This window comes from Trypanosoma melophagium (genome assembly GCF_022059095.1).
Source record: "Trypanosoma melophagium isolate St. Kilda chromosome Unknown ctg33segment0, whole genome shotgun sequence".
NCBI lineage: Eukaryota > Euglenozoa > Kinetoplastea > Trypanosomatida > Trypanosomatidae > Trypanosoma > Trypanosoma melophagium.
The window spans coordinates 176,208-199,722 of NW_027125167.1; the positions used below are offsets into that span (position 1 = coordinate 176,208).

Here is a 23,515-nt window from a genome sequence, read left to right on the forward strand (position 1 = left end):
TCATCATCATCACCATCTCCTCTGAAACTTAATCTGCATTTTCAATGTGTGCTTCATAATATCAAGCACCTCTGGCAGTTTCGAGGCTGGAGTGCCATTCACACTCACAATACGCCAATTATCCTTATTTGTATGAAACAGTTTGTAGAATGGGTGTTGCTGTAATCGTTCATTCATTGTTGGCAATCCAACTACGCGAATAATTTTACTAGAGTCCGCTCCCGCCGTTTCCAACGCGAGTCCCCACTTTTTCTCAGCAGACTGACGTCGAAGTACCATCTCATCTAGTGTGAGAAGATCTAACGTAACATCATTTGGAAATGTCAACGGGGTGTCATCAACTGCATATGTACTATTCATATGCGTAGTTTGAACAGCAGAAGTCCCAGTTGATGAAGAAGGAAGATTTGCCCATTCGTGATCTTGTGTTGTGCCTAATGTAGATGTATTACACTTCACTACGGGTTCTTCTATACCATCGACATCCACAGAGGGTATGGGGTTCATTTCTCTTGTCTCTTGCGTAAATTTCTCATCCTCATTATTATCATTTGCTCTAATATTACTATCATCTACTGTATTCTCCTTCTCTTCCCTCCCTTCTCCCTCTCCTTCATTATGTGAGTTCTTATTAGATCCATTCAAGAAAGATTTTGCACTCGAACTCATGGTAGATATCGGTAAGAGAGGAGTTTCCTTAAGGGCCGCAAGGACATCTTCAGATAACTTGTATTCCCCATTTTTAGCAGATGTTGAAAGAGGCGTAGACATAATATCATTCAATTTTGAAGAAGATGAAGATTCAGATTTTTTCATTTTCGTTTCACTACGAACTTTATCTTCTACAGATGTATTTAATGGCGATAATGACATCTTCAAGGGATCATCTGAGATATTGGTGCTCTGTAAAACCTCTTTACTGCCATCATCATTATTATGACCTCGTTTATCCTGTCTCTTTTCCTCTTTTTGTCGACTTTTTCTCTTCGCACTACCTGAATTTCCATTGGCGTTATTAGCAGAAACTGAAGTTTTAGAACGTCGTGCAGATTGTGTGGTGGTCTCTTTTGTATTACTTTCCTTTTCAATCACAGATGGAGCCCCGCAATACACATCTAATACAAGAGTGTTAACAACACAACTTAACGCTTCCACCTGTTCGGCACATGTAACTTCTACGCCGTTAATAGCACTAATGCGTACTTGTCTGGGATGTGTGTTAAAGAAAGCCTGCGCCTCTGGTGATAGAACACCTGCGGGAACGTCTACAATAACCAAATCACGTGTAACAGCCATATCCCATGAAACATTATAGTCTTCTCGGAAAAGAACCAAGGTTGCACGTGGTAATTCTTTTTGATCTTGAATCATTTTCTTCTGTTGAAATGATTCTTCTCCTTCTTTTTCGTTTTTTTCTTTCTGTTCCTTACTTTTGTCATTTCTTTGTTTACCTTTCTGTTCCTTATTCCGCGTTACCGCCAATGACGATGCTGGTGTTGATGTTGTAAAGAAAGCCAATTGTTCCACACACTGCTTCTTACTTCCCTCGGCTTTAAGTACCAAATAAACTCTTGTTTGCTTTGGCGACATCAATTCAAACTGCCTTGCCGCCTCTGCGGCGTTAAACTTTGTAAAATCCACCGTTTTCGTATTATATCGGCGTATCAACACTCCACCTTTTGTGGCCTGTACGGCTTTATGTAATCTCTCTCCAGCCAGAGACGCCGATCGCACCATCGCACTGACCCCAATCAATTTTCCCTGTTGATTAAACCGCAATCCCCATGCAGCTTCCTTATTAGGACGTCGTAGCATTAATTTTAGTTTCTTTGGTTCAAATGTCTGTACACGGGCCCCAATATTCATAGCAGCCGATGTCTCTGCCTCCAACACCCACGACCCCAACTCACAGTAAAGTTCATGTAACACCGGTAATAACGCCACCGGGACATGTGAGGAGCCCATCACCCGCACACACGCAAATGTGGCGAGTGCCCGTTCATATAATGCCGTGAAGTCATCCAGCAATAAAGCGGTGGCGCGCAGTGCGTGTAATTCCTCCGGTGTGTGTGTGTGTGAAACCCACGCAGAGCCACCGCTCATTTCCCCCCGCACTCGTTGGCGTAGTCGAGTCACATTGGCGTCTATGCGTAGTTGTACACCGGGGCATGTGAGGATGTGAAGACCCTCCATCACAGTTACACCAGAAACATCGCGGTATTGCACAGATCCCGCCCAGGCATCCCCAGACGTCTGAGCATCCATATTATTATTATTATTATTATTATTATTATTATTATTATTATTATTATTATTATTATTATTATTATTATTATTATTATTATTATTATTATTATTATTATTATTATTATTATTATTATTATTATTATTATTATTATTATTATTACCAACACGATCATCATTATGAATCATAGTAGCAGCAGCAGTAGAATTAATATTAGTATTAGAAGTAACAGGAGGAAGAGAAGAAGTAAAGGAAGAGGGAATAGTAGTGGAAGTGTACGGTACAGCAGATAAGTTTGGATCAGCATCATAACTGTTCACATTGGGAAGTGGTAAAAGACATAAACGTACATCTGCGGCGAGTGCTAATAAAGCCCCGCGTGGAGTAACGTCCTTCTCCAATACAGTATCGGAATGTGCACTGAGGCGATCCACAACTTCATTCACTCGACGTGCAAGACGCATGGAATAAGGTTCCTTTTCATATTGTGGTGGTCGGTCAAATAGCTGACTACGCAGTGCAGTTAAATATGTGTTTAAATCGGTCCATCGTCGTAATCGCTCCCATGTAGCAAGAGCATCTTCAAGGAAATCCTGTGAAACCGGCGGTGGCATATTCGTACAGTAAATACAATCCGCAGATGTTTTGTTTTATTTTTTTTCCGTTTTTCCGTGTGTATGTGTGTATGTGTGTGTGTGTAAATGTATATGTGTAAATTTGATTTCCTTCACTCTCGCTCTTTTGGCTTTCGCTTTTCTATTTCAGTCCCTCTTCTGACTGCCTCCCTATGGTTTGCTTTGGAGAACAGGATGTCAGTGGTAGTGGTGGTTATTCACGGCTTATATATAAATAAATATAAATATGTATGTATATAAATAGGGTACAGCTCTCTCACGCCGATGTCTAAATTCTGAACGACACAAACGAAAGATAAAATGAAGAAGAATAACAAACAAAAAAGAAAGTCGATTCTTTTCTTTTTTCCCCTTTTTTTTTACACTCCGAACTTTAACGCAAGAAAATATGCGATAATATATATATATATATATATATATATCGGTACTATTTGTGAGTGTTTGTGTGGATACTCAAACAGAGTCAATAGTGAGAAACAATGATAGCCACCTAACTAAAATGTTTGGCTGAACAGGGTATGACGAATAATAAAAAAGAAAAAAAAGAATGTGTGTGGATGTATGAAAATACAAATGTATGTAAATGTAAATATAGAGATACAACGACCTAAAGTCTTCTTTAATTCTTCCTTTCGTGGGCTTGGTCAGTTTTCGCAAACAATAGAAAAAAAGGGAATAATTAGAAAAACCTAAGAATAGTAGTAGAAAAAGAAAAAGAAGAGAAATACAAGAAATTAAAAAAAAAAGATTGAAAAATATCTATTAGAGAAGTAAGTAAAAATAGTTATTATAATTATTATTATCATGGCAAATAATAACAATACACTCATTACAACAGAAGCAGAGGAACACAAAGAAACACACACATATATATATGCTTATGTACGCAAGGAAAATACTCTGTCTCCGACCGAACGAAGGAAACCATACCCTGTAAAGCCAGATGCAAAAATACCCATAGTATCATTAATAGAGATTCAAATACACAAACAAATACAAACAAACACATTCATGCAGATGTAAATGAGGGGACCTAAAGAAAGATTGCATTCAGTAGAGAACCCAATAAAATAAAAACATATATATATATATATATATATATATATATATCCATTAACTTTTTTTTTATTTCCATTCACAATTTACTCTTTCTTTTTTCATTCTCTCTTTCTCTCCCTCTACAGACACACAAACAAGCAAAAACAAAAACAAAAACACAACCCATTTGGCCTATTCACACTCACTCTTTTGCTTAAATTACTCTATAAACGTGCCAATTTTGGATTATCATCCGGCACGACATTCCCACCTGAGAGAATGACGCCAACGTGACGATATCGCCTTAATTCCTCTGGTTTCTGCAGTACTGCCGCCACGGCCGTTGCGGCATCGGCGTCAATCACCAATTTACACCGTTCGTACACAAATCGAAAGGCGTGTCGAGTAGAGGCGCCATTCACACACAACACACCATCGACATATCGCTCTACACACTCGGATACCTCCGTCGACATTTTCCCCAGCAGCTCCAACGGCAATGAGGTCCCACATGGCCGGTCGGAAACTTCCTTCCCCTTATGGTTATTATTATTATTATTATTATTATTATTATTATTATTATTATTATTATTATTATTATTATTATTATTATTATTATTATTATTATACTTCTCCTCACGATCAGTGTTGACAGCCGCAAAGACGGCGATGTTTGGCTTCATACCCTTCACGGCGAGTCCCACGCCGGCGAGAAGTGTTCCCCCGGCGGCCGGCACCACCACCGCGTCCAGCCGGCAGTCCGTCTGCAGCATCAACTCCACACCCGCCGTCCCGTCACCGGCGACCAGCCATCCATCCTGCGGGTGTACAAACACACAACTCTGTCCATCCGCACTGTTATTATTATTATTATTATTATTATTATTATTATTATTATTATTATTATTATTATTATTATTATTATTATTATTGTTATTATTATTATTATTATTATTATTATTATTATTATTAGCAACACCACCACGGCTGCTGGAATCCATTAATTGCTGTACCAGTCGCATTTGTTCCTCTTTGGTGGGTCCAGATGGGTACATACGTCCACCGTAGTGTCGGATAGCCTTTACCACAATGTCCTTTGGGTTTGGAGGAACCACAATGTGGCCGGTGGCTGCGAATTCACTAGCGGCAAGGGCAACGGCAATACCGTGGTTTCCTCCACTGCGTGCAACAAAGTGATTGATTCCAAGTTCCATCTGTTTACTGCGGATTACGTGATTTATCACACCGCGTAGGTTGTACGATCCTGTACGTTGCAGATTCTCACACTTTAGTGCAATTTCCTCATGCTCAGATGCCTGCCGTAGTGCATTGCTTGTGAGGATTGGGGTTTCATGCACATAGCTACGGATCGCCTTATAGGCTGTCATCACATCGTGAAACGTAGGCATATGTATATGTATATATTTATATTACGTATAAATTATGTTTTCTCGTTGATGATTCTGATGATGCTATGATAGTGTAACTGCTAATGATAGTAATGTTACAAATAAAGGTTTTATCTGCCTTGATTATTTTTTTTTTGTGTGTGTATTCCCGTTTTTTTTTTCTTTTGTTGGCTATTGTTATTTTTTTTTTTTTTTTGACGCCTACGTCTTGACCACTCGACTTTTGTTTTCGTTTTTTTTTTATTAACTTTTCTTTCTTTTTCCCCCTCCTTGTGGATGTCTCTATTCGTCCTTGATGATGTCGCTGTTGTTGTAAATGTTTGTTATCTTGTGCACTAGGCACGCTTAGACACGAATTTATTAGAAAGTTTTATTTTGCTTTATTATTTATTTATTTCTTTGTTTCCTTCCTTCCTCCTTCCTCTCTTTAACCTCTTTCGTATGGTTTTGATCAACTAATTTATCGTTCCTTAAAGGCAATATATATATATATATATATATATATTTGTTGAAAGGAGAGAAAATTTTTGTGCCGAAACACCACCCATCCATGGTATAATAATAACATCAGTAGTACTATTAGCTACAATAGTAGAAATAAACAAACATTTAGCTGGAAAGGAACGTCATACGAAGGTAGATAGATACAGAATTTACCACAGATACAGGCAAAGAAATAAGCAAAGGAAGATCAAAACAAAAATAAAGAAAAGAGACGTCAGAGATACATTACACACACAGAGACACAGACACAGACACAGATACACAGAAGTTTACAACTGCTTATTTATAAACCCATTTATTCTCGTTACTTCTTTTTCTTGTTATTCGTCTTTTTCTGCTTTTTCTTCTTTCTTTCCTTCCTTCCTTCCTTCTTTCCTTCTTTAGGTGTACTGCTTATAAATGTGTGTCGCCTGCCGTAGTGCAATCTCACGCCGCATCTTTTCAATCGCCTCAATAAGTCCTTTCTTTGCAGACTTTAACGCTGCCAGGTCTATTTCCGCCCCGGTGAGTTTTCTTCTCCCACGGCCTGGTTTCAACACAATCGCCGGATCAACACCATACGTCATATATTGCTGTTGATCGATTGTTTGCCCTATACCACTACTTCCATACCGTGCGGCATATGTAAAGAGTTTAGAACCAGCAACACTATCCAAGTAGGCCTCTGCTAATACAGCATCATCCGGTCCCTCTTGCATAATGTATTTCCAACAGGATACACCATCCTCGTTAAATGCATCTGAGGCACGCAGTGGTGGGATTGGTGGTGTGCCATTAGGCCCCATTTGTTGTGATGAATTGTTTTGTGCTGCGGTCATCGCACGTGCAGTCTTTACAGTCGCCACGCGAAAGCGAAGCATCTCTGGTAGTGATACAAGTATCTCTTGTAATGGAATTGGTGGATCTGGCACCACAATCTCATCATAGTGTTCTGTTACAACGGGTGTTTGTACAAGTGTGTAGCCAATATGTTCATCCCGCTCGTATGGTCGTCCCAGTGGTGGGATACAATGTGCCCGTCGTGGACGGTGTGAGAAACGTAAAAGATGTGAAATTACTACAACACCAGGACACATCTCCAGTGTTGATACAACTGGCATCGCAGAAGACTGACTTCCATCGTTGCTGTTGTCATTGTTATAATTACTGCCGTTTACACTACTACTGCCACCGACACCACCAGTAGTAGTATGGTTCTTGTCATTCATAGTATTGTGGTTATTATTACTGGTGTGTTTGTAAGTAGTTTCCTCTTCCTTTTCGCGTTTTACCTCCGTCTTCACTACCGTCAATCGGTCATTGTTATTGTTGCTATTGGCGTTGTTGTCAATATTATATGTATTATTACTATTACCGGTCTTAATAATATTACTGTTATTATTAATAATAGTATTGTTATTATTACTATCATTACTGTTGCTGTAGTAAGAATAACGACTAAGTACATCTACCACAGGAGACAAAACAGGTCCCCGTGTAAATCCCGCCAATGGTTGTGCCGTACTTGTTGATAAAAGTGCAGATGCCACTTTAACATCAGAACTCCACTTAACCGCCGATGTCGTTGTTAATGATGAAACTGATGATGATGATGAATTCCACATTACTTGTATAGGACGTGGGTAATGACGTAATTGTACTCGCATATTAACTACAAACTCACCCCAACCAACTTCCGTTAACTCAAAAGGTGGAGATGTTACAAGGCGTTCACTCGGTGTGAAGGATGGGTCGAGAATAAATCGCACAGACTCAATACAATGCTCCAGATAACGTGTCTCATTAAAGAGACCACGAATATACACAGTCCATTGATGACTTTTATCACGACTCTCTGTGTTAATAAGCCGTACAACACCGCCCACTATAACTGGAATTACCGCCTCTAGACTACGGTCATCCTCATCCTCATCCTCATCATTGTCATCTTCATTACTATTACTATTATAATTATTAGGAGTATTGGTGTTATTATTACTATTAGTATGAACACTGTTACTCCCATCATCATCATCATCATCATCATCGTCATTATCATCATCTTCACCATTCTCACCATTGATACTATTTCGCCTATAGTTACTCTGACTACGCGCATCCCCCTCGTTGTCATCATCATTATCATTTTCTTCTTCCTTGCTATCATTGTTTTTGTTTTTCTTACTGCTCATCTTATCGTCATTGGTGTCACGACGCCAGTACGGACGGCGCTGAGGCTCTAAGACACTCTTCTCATCCTCAGTACTACCATCACTCATGTTACTTCCATTATCATTGACATCCTCCGCCTCAACCGCACTACGCGAGCGTCTCCGCTTAGACGTAGACTCACGCCCTGCAGTATTAGTAGTATTACTAGTCGTATTAGTAGTAGTATTCATTTTTCCTGAGTTAAGATAATGTGCAGCCCATGTCACCTCCAGTATGGTTGGTGCTACCTCCGTTGAGGTTGATAAAGAGATACGTTGACCACCAAAGGAACAGATGCAGTTATTCACCCATAATGCTTTTTGCTTTGCTCGTGATACAGTAGTAGTATTAGTAGTATTAGTAGAAGATGGTCCAGGTGATGATTGTGATGGTGTTGGAACGGCTACAGCAATGAGTTCACGCAATGTATGTACATCGCGGCAGTCGATAGAAATTTGGTAAACCTCACCTTCAAAGTTAATTGTAAAGACACGCGATGTCTGGGTCAGGCCCTCACGGACCATTTAATCCCTCTATATATCTCTCTCTTACTCTATAGATATAAATAGATAGATATATATTTTTTCTCTCCCACTCGTTCAGTTTAGATCCACGTCGTTTGTCCTTTTTCTTCCTTTTTATTTTTGTTTTTACCGCCTTTCCTCGCCCCTCTTTTTAATATGTATATTATTACTTCACACCACCACTCAAGCTCGCTCCCTTCTATATATTCCGACTCTAACTATATAAAGAAAGAAAAAGAATGAAAATGATTATGTGAAGATGCAACTTGTGTATAATATTTTCAACATACATAGAAAAATATTTCGGAATAAATGAATGAGATTACAAGCAGAATAGAAATTTCATTGCTGCTTCAGCAATCAGTAGAAACAACGTCAAGCTGATTCAGTTGGCATTCTGCTCCGTATTTACTTCACATATCCACATATATATATATATATATATATATATATATATATATATATGGATATACTTATATGGTTATGTTTCTTTGACTCAGTATTCATCAAGAGTTGTATACAACCCCATGCACATAATGATTCTATGTATTCATGTTCTATAATTTTTATTGATACTCGCAGCAATACATGCCAAATATATATATATGAGTAAACTCCTCTCTATGGTTTGTTTTTATTTCTTTTTTGCTTCTCAGATTTCTTTTCATTTCCACTCCTATCTATCTTCCCATCCTCACCCCCTTCCCCCACACACCTCCAGTAGGCGATTTGGGGTTTACCGTCGATATCTTTATCACCCTCACTCCTCATCCAACATGGCGGCGATATCTCCAAATCCCGCCTCCCGCGCACACTCCGCCGCTGTACTGCCCCGCCCGTTGCGTAATCCCAACAACATTCCCGTTGCCGGGTGTCCAAAGCGCAGCCACTGCACAACCGCCGCCCGTCCGCCCTGCGCCGCACTGTGTAGAATCGTATTTCCACTGTGGGAACGCAGAGCCCGCAGTTCCAGCATTGGCATAGAGGGAGAGGCCTGCAGAAGTGTCTTCAGTACATCAATGTGGCCATGCCATGCGGCAAGGTGCAGAATAGTGCGACCGGAGTAATCACGTACATGTTCAAAGCCACGAGAGAGAAGGGGATCCTCTTCACGTAGTCGTTGAAATATAACGGTGTTTCCCGCCACGGCAGCCGCAAGAAGATCATCGGGTCTACAATACAAACCAGCACCAAGCATATTACTGTGATGAACCCCTGATGATGACATCGGTGGAGAGGACATTCCTACTCCTGCTGTATTAGAGGATGCGGCTGCTGTAATTGTGCGGCCACGTGAAGAGGAACGAACACCGTTATTCGATAAGGAGCGTCGATTACCACGTGTAGGACTCGCCGCCCCATTACGTGAGGTACGATCAGTAGAAGACATCGGTCTCACACCTCCTCGCCCTGAAGTAGTAGTAGTATTAGTAGATAGAGCCCTTTCTTTTGGAGAAGTGACAATTTTTACCTTTTTCCTGGTTTTCTCATCATCCTTTTCTATTTTCGTCGTTGCTGTTGTTGCTGTTACTGTTGTAGGTGGTGCTTTTGTCGGGGGTGGTACTGCTGCTGCTGCTGCTGGTGGCGGTGGTGCTGGTGGTAGCCCTGCAGAAGGTACAGTTCCACTAACGTTCGGTTGTTGTTGTTGTTGTTGCTGAGATGTTTGAAGATCTGGGGGACCAGGCGGAAATGATAATACCGACGTCACTGGTGGAGGAGCTGATGATGGGAATTGCATTTGCTGCAGTCGTTGTTGTTCTTGTTGCTGCTGTTGTTGTTGATGATACAAACTTGGAATACTAGCCTGTGTTGAACTGGGTGTCATACTGGTACTTGCAGTTAAACTACTATGTCGAGAAGGTGGTGTTGATGCAGCGGTTGGTTTAACTGTTTCTTGCAACAAAGGTTGCAGACGCAACACAGCGTCTCCTTGATTTGTTGTATTATTCGTATTCATAAATGACTGTCCATTTGTACCATTCCCTCCTGTAGATGATGTGCCATAATTGTATTGTGGTGCCATGTGCATTGGTTGTGCTCTTGGAATTGGTGGTGCGCCAGATGCTTCCATATACATACCACTCGTGGCATTTGGTACCTTGCCTGCCTCCACATTAGGAGCAGCAGCAACAGGCACAGCAAGAGACATTTGTTGCACTGACATTGAGGCTGATGGAGTTGAAGAGGTAACCGCAGCAGATGAGTTGGGTACCATTGACTCGTTCATATTTTGCATGTGGGTTGTAGTAGTTACATTCCCAAAGGATGTACCTGAGTGAGACGTCTCAATTGTTGGCTGTTGTACGACAGAAGGGGTATGAGAAAGGAGTTGTGGTGGTGGAAGAAGAGTAGATTGCGGTGTCTGTGGTTGTGGTGTTTGTTGCGGTTGCGGTTGTTGATATGTCTCTTGTGATAATTGTGGTGGTGGTCGGGTCATCATACTTTCATTGGGGGCCACTGGCATTGCCAATTGTGGTGGTGGTGGAGGTGGTACAGCAGTATTATTATTATTATTATTATTATTATTATTATTATTATTATTATTATTATTATTATTAGTAGTAGTAGTAGTAGTAGTAGTACTATTAATAGTATTAGTATTAATAGAATTGGTATCAATAGTATTTGTTGTTACTGGTGGTGGTGGTGGTGGTGCTGTCACTGCGGCGTACGCTGAAGTTAGATTCGATGGTCCACTGTCATCTCTGAGAAACGCCGGAAGATCATCATCCTTCACAGCACTCTGTTGCGATTGTTCTTGAGATTGAAATTGCTGTTGAGAGTCTACCAATACCACTTCGTACGATATCTCCAGCGATCCACAACTGCCATCACGTGTTTTCTGTGAAAGGGCCACATTCCCGCCATGTCCAAGTTGTACGGTACGTCTTGACTTGGGCGAGGCGGAGAAGAGCGTTAGTGTGGCACTTCCAAGCAATTCCTCCGCCTCTGTAAAAGGCACTTTATTATACACTCGCAGTGTGAGAATAGTGGGAAGTGGACAGGGTGAGAAAGTAAAGTTTGTTTCATACGTGGGATTTGTACTGCCGTTCACAACACCAGTGGCGTGGGATTGATTGCCAATCGTCGCCTTTACAAATGGATTGGATGTACCGCCGGGGCAAATACCCACAAGAGACTCCGCACGATGGATAGTGAGGGTAACACGTCCTTGTTGAATAGTACTATCTAAAGACATGGAGATTTATCTGTAATAAGAACAAAAAAAAATAGATAAAACACAGAAGTTTTGTTTGTTGTTGTTGTTGTTGTTGTTCTTTTTTTTTTTGTTTGTAAGATTTCTTTTGTTTTGCCTCTTTTATCTTTTTTTTCTTTTTACCTTTGGCAAGTGCTGAGAATGATATATTCTATGAGATCACAAAGAGTGTACTTTTTTGCTGATCGAGAATAAATAAGTAAATAAATAAAATGATGATGGGGTAACGGTAAAAACAAGAGAGAAAGAAGAACAAGAAAAGGAAGATAAGTGAAACGAACATCATTTGATAAAAGACACACTAGTTCAGACTCATAGAAAGCAAAAGAAGAAAATACAATAGAAGGCGAATCCAAAAGAAAAAAAAATTTTAACTCAATATACCAAAACAATAAATTAAAAAAGCATGAAGAATACATAACATATAATAGAGTAATATATATATATATATATATATATATATATATATATATTCCTTGCAAGAAAAATCAGAGCATGCATAATAACATTAATCGCAATAATAATAATAATAATAATAAAAGAAAGCAAAAAAAAGGAAAAAAGAGTGTGATGTGTATTTATTTTTTTTTTCTTCTGAGGATAAGGAGAGGTATTCCATATACTTTCCCTCTCCCTCTCTCTCTCTCTCACTTGATCAATCACTCGATCACTATTACTATCACTCTCTGTTTATTTCTTCACTTTAATATTGGACGCCTGAATTTCCCTCTAACGATTCTCCAGATGTGCAATATACCCATTCAATACATTCCACAATTCCCGCAGTCGTTCCTCCTCCTCCTCCCTATCCACTCCATACCCCCCAGCAGAGCCCGTACAATCGTGTGTGGGCGGCACCCCCGAACCATCATTTACACCCCCACCGCTGCCTGTTCCCTCAGCAAACCCAAAAGAATTAGAAGTAGAGGAATAAGAAGACGGTAAAGCAAGTCGTTGTAGTTTTATCTGCACACACCGCAGGGCCACTCTAAAGTCATCCAATGCCGATTCCTGGTGAATGCCAAACACCAGTTTACCACGGCCCACCCACGCCTGCTCGTCATTTGGATATATCTCAATAGCGGCAGAGTACGCATCCAAGGCACACATGTAAGCAGACTTACACTCCAGTCTTGAATAGAGAACGCCGAGAAAATAGAAATAGCGGGCAAGCGCAATTCGGCGCTTTTGAGACATCTCCGATGTTAACATTTCTCGTGCCATCAAACTTTCCTCATTTACGTAAAATGTTAATAGAAATACGGTGAAGTTCAGTTTATGAATTGCCTTAATTATACCCCGCTCATCAAGACCCTGACGAATGTGTCCAAATGAGGTGGGTTGAATATTTATCCTATTTGCGGTAACACATGCGGGTAATTCATTCTTGTCTGTTATGAAGTCATTATTACTACAATCATCATATTTACACCAAACGCTTTCTACACGACAAAGTGCACGTACCTCTTTTTCTAATTGTTCTACCGCAAGCAATGATGATTTTGGGTCAACAAAGAAAAAAGAATTTATGTCGTAAGCATTTTTAAAATCTTCAAGCACAACGTGACAGCTAAAGTTATCTGAAAGCAGTGAGTTGTGTTCTCCTTCACTTTTGAGTCGATCAACAAATGATACATTTGTATTATCAAGCAAATTCAAGTTTTCATTAGCTGACGCACTAGGAATTACTCGAGGTTGCTCTTGTTGTTTTTCTTCTCCATGATGAGAATGATCATTATTATTATCATCATCATCCTCTTCACATCTTCCCGAGGAATAAGAAGGTTGTAGAGATACCATTTCATCAACGTGTTGATGAACGATATTCTGTAGTTCATTCATTAACGAGCAGTGAAACTCAAGATCACTTTCACTGTTCATACATATATTTACCACGTCCTCTTCACCAGTCCGCATAGTCTGTAATAACATATCCAACCACAACGGTATAGCCATACCTCCCAATAGTACATCCTTTAATGCTATAGGGGGTAATTTATTTCCCGTAAGCAAACTATTTCGTATAATTCTGCAACTTACTGTTGCACCATCACTTGGCGAGGTAAGAAAATTCAAAGAAACAAACATTTTGGCATATTCATCTGTTAATGGTGGATTACCATCCGTACTACTCCTATGATGATCGTTACTGGCACCTTTTACATTTCCTGCATCTGTACACACCCCTTTTAAAGGATTCCCAATCACATCATGCAAACGTGCCAAAATTCCACTTGGTCGTCCATCACGTAATGGCGCCAACGATGACGGGTTACCCGCATGACAGTTTCCTGCGGCTGATATAATTGCCGTAAAAAGAGCACGAAGAGCTTGTATAGACATTAAAGAGTGTGGAAGTGTAACATCTGTTGATTTACTGAAGAGTGTTGGAGAAAAAAAACGAAAAAGACGCGTATGAACAGATGTTCGATCTCGTGAAATATTTTTCGTCTTCATATTATCTTCCATAGTATAGGGAGGACGGTGTACAACATATTTCTGAAAAATATGTGGAAGAATGGGTTCATGTGATATACGATGTAATAACTCAATTTTAATATAAAAACATCGCCATGAGAAAGGTATTGTAGAACCCATTTTATATACATTATCAATATTCTCAAACTCCATACATGGGTCTGCAATAAGAAACTCTGATGTTTTACCAGGTTGCATAGCACGCAACGCTACTTCTACACCACTGATTAAACCAGAACTATATGCCAAATATTCTCCTATAGCGCCTAGAAAGGTTGAGATACGATTTACTTCTACTGGTTCATCCATAATTCCAAAGCATTCACATCTCAAAGGTGCTGATAAACGGTTTTCACGTAAACTGATAGATAACTGATTTCCAATAACTTGATATTGTACCGCATCTGCCGTATTACCTTGTTTTGTCAATTGAGAATCCTGTACCAACTCATCTTCAGTACATTTTTTTGCAAATAATATGGCTTGTGTTTCCACATCTGGGCGAAGGTATTCCGTATTTACCTTTCGCAATTCATAGTTAAATGATACCCAAAACGTTGTTGCATCCGATCGTCTGTATTCCCACCATACGGGTTGTGTTACCGTCATGGATGTTGCTGTTGCCCCTGAGGGCGAAGGGGAGGGGGAGGGAAAAGAAGAAGCATAGGAGGAAAATTTGATATTACTGGAGGCAGTGGTATTAATAGAGTCAAATGACTCCATCAATTGAGTGGCGGTTCCATTTATCATGAAAACAGTAGGTCGTAGATAAATACCACGCTTTAGGGAATTCACAAGACTAAAAGTATTATCACCACCACCACCACCATCCGATCCACTTATCCCACTTCTGATATTACTGTTGTTTACTATTTGATTTACAGTAGATGATCCCGTTTCTTTGAGAATCAATCTCTCGGAATTATTAATCTCAGAGGTTTTCCATGACATTCCGTGATCTGAATTATTTTGGTTTTGAGGGAAAGAGATGTCTTCTTTGTGGTTAGAAATGTTCTGATGGGCTTCTTCCGGTATCTGGCACAAATGGTGCGATGACTCAGAACAACGCTTTCGCTTCGTCCTTCCAATTCCAGGAAAATAAAAGTGGCACTAACTTTAATCTTTTTTCTTATATATATATAATGTACTGTAATAATACTAATACTAGTAACAATAGTAATAGTAATATTTTTTTTTTCTGATAATCGCAATAGAAATAATGTTAGTACTGATACCACCACTGAGAATTTTTATAGTACTGGGGATGAGAAAGAAAGAAAGTATCTCTTTATATTTATCTATTATTTGATAATATATTTTTTTCTCGTTTCTCTTGTTACTTTGCTTGTATTCCTTTCACTATGTGTTGTTCCTTCAATCTGGTTCAACTTCAAAATTTTCAAGAGAAAACAAAGACCAGAACGAAGAAAATCAAATAATAATGCGCAAACATCATCATCATAATTATCACTAATTACAAATTTCCTCTCTGTGGAAAGAGTAACATATATGTATAACCACAACCATAACTAGAGAGTGAATCGAAGAAAGAAGGAAAAAAAAACCGAAAAACTGCAGGAACAGTAGTTGTTTTTTTTTCTTTTCCTTCTTCTTTGTGACATTTATGCAACACTTCTCATATATTCTCCACTCAACCATACACACAAACACACATACAATAAAAAAGTACATTCTCACAAACAAGAGGCGACTCCTCTTTATTTCCATTTCTTTCCCACTTTTCTTCTTTATCAAGATTAAGAAGCGTTTTCTTCCTTTTTTTTTCCTTTCTCTCTCTTCTCGTCACTGCATATCAACTACCGCAACAACTGAGAGATGCATACGTTCCCACTGATCACCAAAAACAAATATATATATATATCACGGCATTAAAGATCCTACAATGGCTTCTGCACTGGTGGAGAATTCAATTGCGGTAAAGGACCGCCCCTACCGTTTCCACCACCACTCCTCTTACCTCGACGATGTTGTTGTTGTTGTTGTTGTTCTTGATTACGCTGACGTTGCTGACGTTCATGGTAACGCGGTTTCTGAGAGTAATGATAATGGTGTTGGCGTTGTTGTTGTTGTGTCCCATATTGCTGACGTTTTGAAGAATCATGAGATGTTTCCTTCTTCTCTGTATGCCAAGATGATGATGAAGGGGAACGCGTACTATTATTATTGTTGACGCCACGCTTATTTGTCTTGTTCCGCTCATCTCGTCTAGGCTCCTCTGTGAAGACGGTGATGATTGTCGCCTCATCTGGTATTTGTGATTCAGCTGAACGAGTCTGTCTTTCTGCATTCCTTACAGTTGAAGTTTCCTTTGCAGTGGAATGTGTCGATGATGGTGAAGAAGAAGAATATGACGATGATGATGGCGACGATGACACTGGTACAGTTGCTGCTACTGTCACTGGTGGAGTTGATGGTAATGCAGATGATAAAGTTGAAGGGGATGAAGATGATGAAGAAGGAGATGCTTTATCATCTTCCTTTGATTCTTCTGTTTTATTAGCGACCGCCGAAAGAATATCTATGGCACTCGTAAAGAGTACATGTCGACTGCCAAGTTTCATGCCCACTGCCACTTCTAATTCCGTTAGTATTGGATCAAAATCCTCGCGGAGTGTTAAGATATCGCCACTCTGCATAACTCGTATGGCAGATGATGTCGTCTTTCCTGTATTGGATGATGATGATTCTGTAGAGACTGTACTCTGGTTCACCAATCTATCCTTTACAGAGAGATTTTTGCCTCGATTGTCAGTTATGGATTTCTGTGTGGCATTACGTCGTTGAATAGCCGCCATGCGTTCCTCACTCTTCTCCAAAGCCGCTAGTGCCACAGGGAAATGATTAAACACTGCTGTCATGGCTACATCACGTATAGCTGGTTTAGGCATCAGCAAATGCTGCGCCACCGCACCTCCACTTACCCCACTGTTATTGATATTACCATTGTTATTGCTATTACCATTAGTAGTAGTGGTGGTATTAGTTGCGGAAGATGTATCGTTAGAATCGCCTCGCCTTCTATTTGAAGATGATAATACTTCATCTGGAGAGAAGTATACATTGGCGAGTACGCGGGTTATCTCCGCCGTTGGTACATGCAGAGCGTGAAGAATATGTTTAAATGCCTGTCGACGACGGTAAGCTGGTGGAATGGTAAGTAAATGCCGCATGGCAATTCCTGGTTCCCCGCGGAAACTCCACATGGCCGCAATAGCATTCAGTGCATTCGTAACTCCAACAATGTGATATGGCATAAAAAGTCTATGTGAATGAAAGAACTCTGCCAGTTTTAGCAAGTATGCATCCTGCCAATCACGATCCAATTGCTCAGACATCATACTCATACGGTAGGCGGCAACATAATCCCGCCCGAAACTCACCTCAGCGTGAAAGACGCCACATGTAGCGAGTGTGTGTCCATGCTGATAGCAGTGTCGACAGAGATCATCATGCAGAATATGACTAATTTGTGCGAGAAAGCGATTGGAGTATGTAGGACGTGGTGTGTCTAAATCGGTACTGTGTTCATCCCCGACTCCCTCCGCCGCGTAGGCCGCCCGCAGTTGTGCTCGACGACTGGCCACAACTCCCGCCGGGAGTCCCGCCGCCCGCCAGAGAGCGGCATGAAGAGCCTCATTGGAAAGCGAACGAGCCAAGGTGATCTCACTACTACTACTATTACTATTTCCATTATTACTATTACTATTATTATTCTCTTCGAAAGAAGAATACGTGGAAGGTGGGAGGCGGCGAAGGACGCGGGCGCCAGGGGCGGGAAGGCCGGCAGCAAAACAACGAGCAGCGAGAAGTCGCAGTGCTCGTCCAACACCAGACGATCCCCGCAGCCACTCACCCGTTAGAGCACCGTGATTGTAAGTGTGATAAACATACGCCGCCGCCGCCCGCACACCATCGGCCCCGCAGCGAATACCGCCAACGTGCACTGCAACGTACTCAAGTCTCGCCGCCGTGCTAGACTGCGCCGCGAGTTCTGGGCAATCGAGATAGGCGTGATTGCGGTCGAAGCATAAGAGGCAGAGACCGCGGAGTGGGACAGCCGCCGCACGGGCAGCCTCACTGGATAATCCCAACGCCCGTGCATCATCCATAGCAGTAGCAGCAGCAGAAGAAGAAGAGGAAGTAGTAAAGTTGTTGCCACTAGCACTAGTACCACTATTACTACTGTTTAAGAGGGTACGTATACTTTCCTCAGAGAAGCGATTCATACGCAGCATGGAACTGGTAGTCAGTCGTGAAATAAACGCCACAGGAGCTCTAGCATAGAGTCTATAAGCTCCCTTTTCATGTCCAACTTCAGCAAGTTTCATAATAGTCTTGTTAAGAGCATAAATAATAGGATCATTCACGTCAATTCTTCTTTGTGGTCTGCGAACCATAGTTCCTCTTGTTGCTGTTCCATCCGCCCCGGTTATCCTTTCCGCTGACGTAGTAGGATTAAAATATTTTTCACCATCATCAACATCATTGCCTTCCACTAAAATCTCATCTTGAAATGTGTCGACATTTTGTAGCAAAAATCGGTAAAAGGCGTGGAGTCTCTCAGGACCAGCAGAAGTCCAGCCATCTACTTGAGCCCGTAGTCTTTTTACTTGTTGTTGCTCCCACACCGGATTACTAAGCGCATTAGAAGTAGAAACATTATTGGTAGAAGAGTTATTTATCATTGTACTATGAGCATCCACTTCACTTAACCATTGCGTTAAACGTGGGCATTCAAAAGAGGCATGTCGTCCATCAAGACACATACAACAAGTTAAGGCAACTTGGACAAAATTTGGATGTGTCTCATCTTCTACACCAAGCGGACTTCGCTTTCGCAATAACTCTCGAGCCTCTTCTACAGGTACATTAAAGTAATGTACCATTACCAAATATGACTGATCATCACGTAAATGTAACGGGATATGACACAATACAAAAGCCGCACGTCGGTATTGATGATACCTAGAAAGTAATATAGAAAGATGATTCACATCACGGCAGTGTACTTGTGCAAATAACTCACGATGAGGTGATTTCACAAAAGTTGTATAAGCTTCTACCACAAGACGACTATTTTCATTCCCATACTGAATAGCCGCACCTACTGCATTTCTTAATTGCTCCAACATGGCACGTTGTTTCTCCTCTGTTGTCATGTTAATAGAAGTACGTGTAGCTGTAGAAAAATCACGTGTTATAATAGGACACGTTTTCCATGCATGTAAACCAAAGCATACCTTACATGTAGATGGAGTAAAAACAGTTTCAAAGAATTTTTCATCTTGCAGTAATTCCTCTGCTGAAAGATTCATACATGCCACTTCACTACTACCAAATAGCTGTGCCAGTGCAAACAGAGTCACACCTTTGTAACGACGTTGTGGGGGAACAAAACGTACATATATATAGCCTGCCAATACACGTTCATGCAATACACAGAGACGTCGAATAAGTTGATCCATCCGTTCATTATCATGTGGTGTAGCTCTTAGTAAAAAGGCACGTCGATACACCATAAGTAAATACGCCGCTACCACCGCATCCACAGGACGTTCTTCTGCGTTTGCAATACGTCCACGTATCTCCGCCATTACATCACCTGTCTCACTATATGAGAAGTGTCGCCATGGCGCAGAGGGACCAGTTTCAGCCCCACATGCTGAACATTGAACACGTGAACTCCATTCGGAATTCTGCTCCTGACACCACACACAATTCCATGGACCATCTACACGCAATTGTCCAAGTAAAACTGTCTGTTGCTCCTGTTGATATTGTTGCTGCTGACGTTTTTTCCAACGTGGAAGTTCCATGTGGTGTGTACTAGAGGAAAGAAGAGAGGGTAGTGCTGCAAGTTCTCGTGCGGATGATGGTGAAACACCACGTTGGGCTAAAGCATATTGTCTTGCTGCTTCTTGCAGTTGTAGACGTCGAGATGACTCTTCCATGGCTGCATGAACGTCAAAAGAATCCTTCTCATTCTCTATATTATTACTTATTTGGTTATTGATGTTGTCATCATTCTTATCTTTATCCCCTTTTATTAAAAAGAATGTCATTTCCTTATCTACTGAAACACCAGGAATAAGCGGTTTGGTATCACCAAGTACCGCATGTTTAAAAACGCTGCTAGCATCAAGTGGAGGTCGGCATGACAATTGTAATGCTGATGATGATGATGATGATAGTGCAGTTCCTCCTGATAACTCTTTAGTTTTCTTATCGTGCGAGAGAGTAGTTTCACTTCTATTATCACCACCTTTAGACCAGCGATAAATACGCTCATGAAGTCGTCGTCGATCTTTAAGACGCAATGCCTTTCGCCTCTCCCGTAGACGATTAATATGTTCACTTGATAGTTGAAAGCTCGGAATCGCATTTGCATCTTTAGGTGGTATAATCGTTAAACACAGCGGACATGATCGTTCCACAAAAACATTCTGAGTTGATAAAAGTGAACTACAGGATGGACAAACCAAATCTGCCATAACGTGCATAAACTCCATACGAAATTCCTCTGAAAAGGCATACACATTATCCAGCACCGCATTATAAAAGTGCTGTAATTCATCATATAAACCAAGACGAATAAGCACACGGGCAGCAGGCGTGAGGTGATGATGCAATTGTGGAACTAAATGCACCCCAACATCTACCAATAACCAACGAAATACTTTTCGTGTAACTTCTCGTGCTTCTTCTGTGTGGTGTGAGGCATCCAGACGATGGAGTAACCAAAGTGAAATATCAAGACCATCCACAACATGACGGGCAGAGACAGCACGGGCAACATTTAATGTCATCCATGGATCAGCCCCACGGCAAAGTGCATCAATAACATACCGACTGAGATCATCTGCCTCTTCTGGGATAATCATATACCACGATGGACACTCACGGTTTAATCGTTGAAAGAAACGCCAAACAACACCCCAGTGAATCATTGGAACTCCACTAGGAGTTGTGAGGCGTTGTTGGCCAAACTCAGCGGCATGTTGTTCGGTAATACTACTTCCACCACCACTGCTTCCCACCACATCACGAGCCTCTCGAACAACCTTAAAGAATAGTAAGAAAGGGGAAGGGTGAACTTGCGAACCATGGAGAGTGGTGGATTCATTAACTTTATGCATCAGTGCATCAGATGATGATGATGATGATGATGATGATGATGCTAAAAGATGATTTTGCTTATGTTTACCTTTAGAATGGATGACAGGTGATCCTACACAAAGGCTATTTGTAGTATTTTTACTACTAGTAGTACTTTCTATACATTTGACCTGTTTTTGCAGAATATGACAAGTTCGTAAGTAGCGACGAAGAATATGCAGCGCAATTAATGGAGAAGCCTGACCTGAGAATGATACATTCGCACGAAGCATAAGTCTTGAAGCTAATTTCTCATCAAGACCATAAACCACACCTTCTGTCAATGATACTACATCCTTCGCATATAATGTTCCCATCCCCCACGCACGATGATCACATAATGCCGCATAATGTTGTTGGGCATAACTTACTTCAACCGTGCTAAGCTGACACCACTCTAGTTGTCCCGTTTTCTGAACCAAACGCATTAATGAAGGTGCACGAACTTCAAATGCAGAAATCATAACACCACCACCACCAACACCAACCCTACCACTACCACTACCACTATTAGTACTAATATTGCCCTTTATATTACCATCATCATCATCAACATCAACATCAACAACACCACCATCGTTTCTTCTATTACTAGTACTACTACCATTATGACTACTAATATTCTTATTACTATAATCCGTACTACTATCATTGTTATCGTCCTCCTTAACAGTAGTTCTCATCATTGTCTGATGTGCTACATGACCCATAATACCTTTTCCTTTTCCTCCCTCTATTCCCTCCCTTAATTCCCCACTAAGAAGTTGTACTGGAATACGTTGACCCGTTCGTACCACACGTCCAGCACTTGGTGTCTGTGGTGGAGCTAGTGTTAGTAATCGCCAGAGAAGTGTCGAGTGTGCTATTTTTCCCTCCGCGGCCGCCTCCACTGCGGCAGCCCAGAGCCCCGGCGTAATCCACGCATCCGGCATTCCCTGCAATACCTCCACCGCATCACTAAATAGTCGTTCTGCCAATAATAACTGACACAACAGCACTCGCACCTCCGGTGTATCATAGAGATGTGGACACCGTTGTCGTAATAGTGCACTCACTGTCTGTAGTGCAAAAGATGCGGCACCTGCGGAAGATGTCAGTCGTGGCTGACGCAATGCGGCCTGCAGCGCATAAACAGTAAGCCGCCCACACGGTGTTCGATGCCGCATGACACGTAGTAATAACTCCACCGGTGCTGGGGCATCTGGATGGAATAGAAGTGAATCCATATCCACCGCCCCACGCTGAATATAACGTTGTAAAATCCACGCATGAGGCTCATACCGTCGTCGTCTATGCAATGAAGCTGCCGTCATGGAAGTAGAATTAATAGAAGATGACGAAGAAGGTAATCGTGATGATGTTATTGATGATGATTCGGATAAGTATGTATGTGGTGTGAATAAAAGTCCCCGTTGCATAGCGAGCATCGCTGCGTGTGGCCCAGTTAGTTTGGATGGTGTTGGCGTGGATACTCGTCGTGTGCCTTTCCCCAGTGCTGCGGCAGATGAAGGTGAGGCATGCTGAAAAAGCGGCGATGGTCGCATGTAATATAAATAAAATATTCGTCTAATAAATGGAGGAACGAAAAAAAAAAATGGTTTATTTCTTTGTTATTTCCCTGTACTTCTTGTTTCTTTTTTCTTTTTCTCTTCCTCTCTCTCGCTCTCTTTCTCCCACACTCTCTTGTTTTTTTTTTCGTTGTTTCTTTGGAGGGAAGGAGGTTGGGGGTAGTATGGTCTTCTAAAATATATCAATAAATAAATAAATAATAAATAATAATGATAATAATTTAATTTGCTGCTAATTATTCCCTAAGTTTCACTAATACAAAAAAAAAACGATTCGTTGTTGTTGTTGTTGTTGCTTCTATACGGCCCCACACTTTATCGCCACCAACCCTGTACGATACAGACAAAACACAAACCAAGATATTTAGTTTCCTTGTAAATAATGTCTAATATCTCTCAACCTTTCCTTTTCTTTTTTACTTTAGTTTCCAACCTTATCCAATTTATTACACGTTTCTTTTCGTTTTAATATGTAATATTATTATTTTATTTTCTTTTTTTGCTTTTTTTTTCACTTCTTTCGTCGTATGT

General features: G+C 40.9%; 6 protein-coding genes across 6 annotated transcripts; all 6 read right to left on the reverse strand.

Annotated features, from left to right (window-relative positions):
• Positions 1-9: 9 nt before the first annotated feature.
• LSM04_006294 (uncharacterized protein) lies at positions 10-2,859 on the reverse strand (the record flags this gene model as incomplete). Its single annotated transcript, XM_067331127.1, has 1 exon — positions 10-2,859. The coding sequence occupies one exon, from the start codon at positions 2,857-2,859 to the stop codon at positions 10-12; it is 2,850 nt and encodes a 949-aa protein (XP_067189099.1).
• Positions 2,860-4,142: 1,283 nt separating this feature from the next.
• Positions 4,143-5,327, reverse strand: LSM04_005858 (Pyridoxal-phosphate dependent enzyme; the record flags this gene model as incomplete). The annotated part of the gene is made up of 1 exon (XM_067331128.1): positions 4,143-5,327. The coding sequence occupies one exon, from the start codon at positions 5,325-5,327 to the stop codon at positions 4,143-4,145; it is 1,185 nt and encodes a 394-aa protein (XP_067189088.1).
• Positions 5,328-6,211: 884 nt separating this feature from the next.
• On the reverse strand, positions 6,212-8,545 carry LSM04_009266 (YEATS protein; the record flags this gene model as incomplete). Its single annotated transcript, XM_067331129.1, has 1 exon — positions 6,212-8,545. One exon carries the CDS (start codon positions 8,543-8,545, stop codon positions 6,212-6,214), a length of 2,334 nt encoding a protein of 777 aa, XP_067189139.1.
• Positions 8,546-9,305: 760 nt separating this feature from the next.
• LSM04_000064 (Ankyrin repeat-containing domain) lies at positions 9,306-11,744 on the reverse strand (the record flags this gene model as incomplete). Its single annotated transcript, XM_067331130.1, has 1 exon — positions 9,306-11,744. The coding sequence occupies one exon, from the start codon at positions 11,742-11,744 to the stop codon at positions 9,306-9,308; it is 2,439 nt and encodes an 812-aa protein (XP_067188992.1).
• Positions 11,745-12,491: 747 nt separating this feature from the next.
• On the reverse strand, positions 12,492-15,191 carry LSM04_005350 (uncharacterized protein; the record flags this gene model as incomplete). Its single annotated transcript, XM_067331131.1, has 1 exon — positions 12,492-15,191. The coding sequence occupies one exon, from the start codon at positions 15,189-15,191 to the stop codon at positions 12,492-12,494; it is 2,700 nt and encodes an 899-aa protein (XP_067189076.1).
• A 947-nt stretch (positions 15,192-16,138) lies between these two features.
• LSM04_001864 (uncharacterized protein) lies at positions 16,139-22,960 on the reverse strand (the record flags this gene model as incomplete). Its single annotated transcript, XM_067331132.1, has 1 exon — positions 16,139-22,960. The coding sequence occupies one exon, from the start codon at positions 22,958-22,960 to the stop codon at positions 16,139-16,141; it is 6,822 nt and encodes a 2,273-aa protein (XP_067189016.1).
• Between the last annotated feature and the right edge of the window lie 555 nt (positions 22,961-23,515).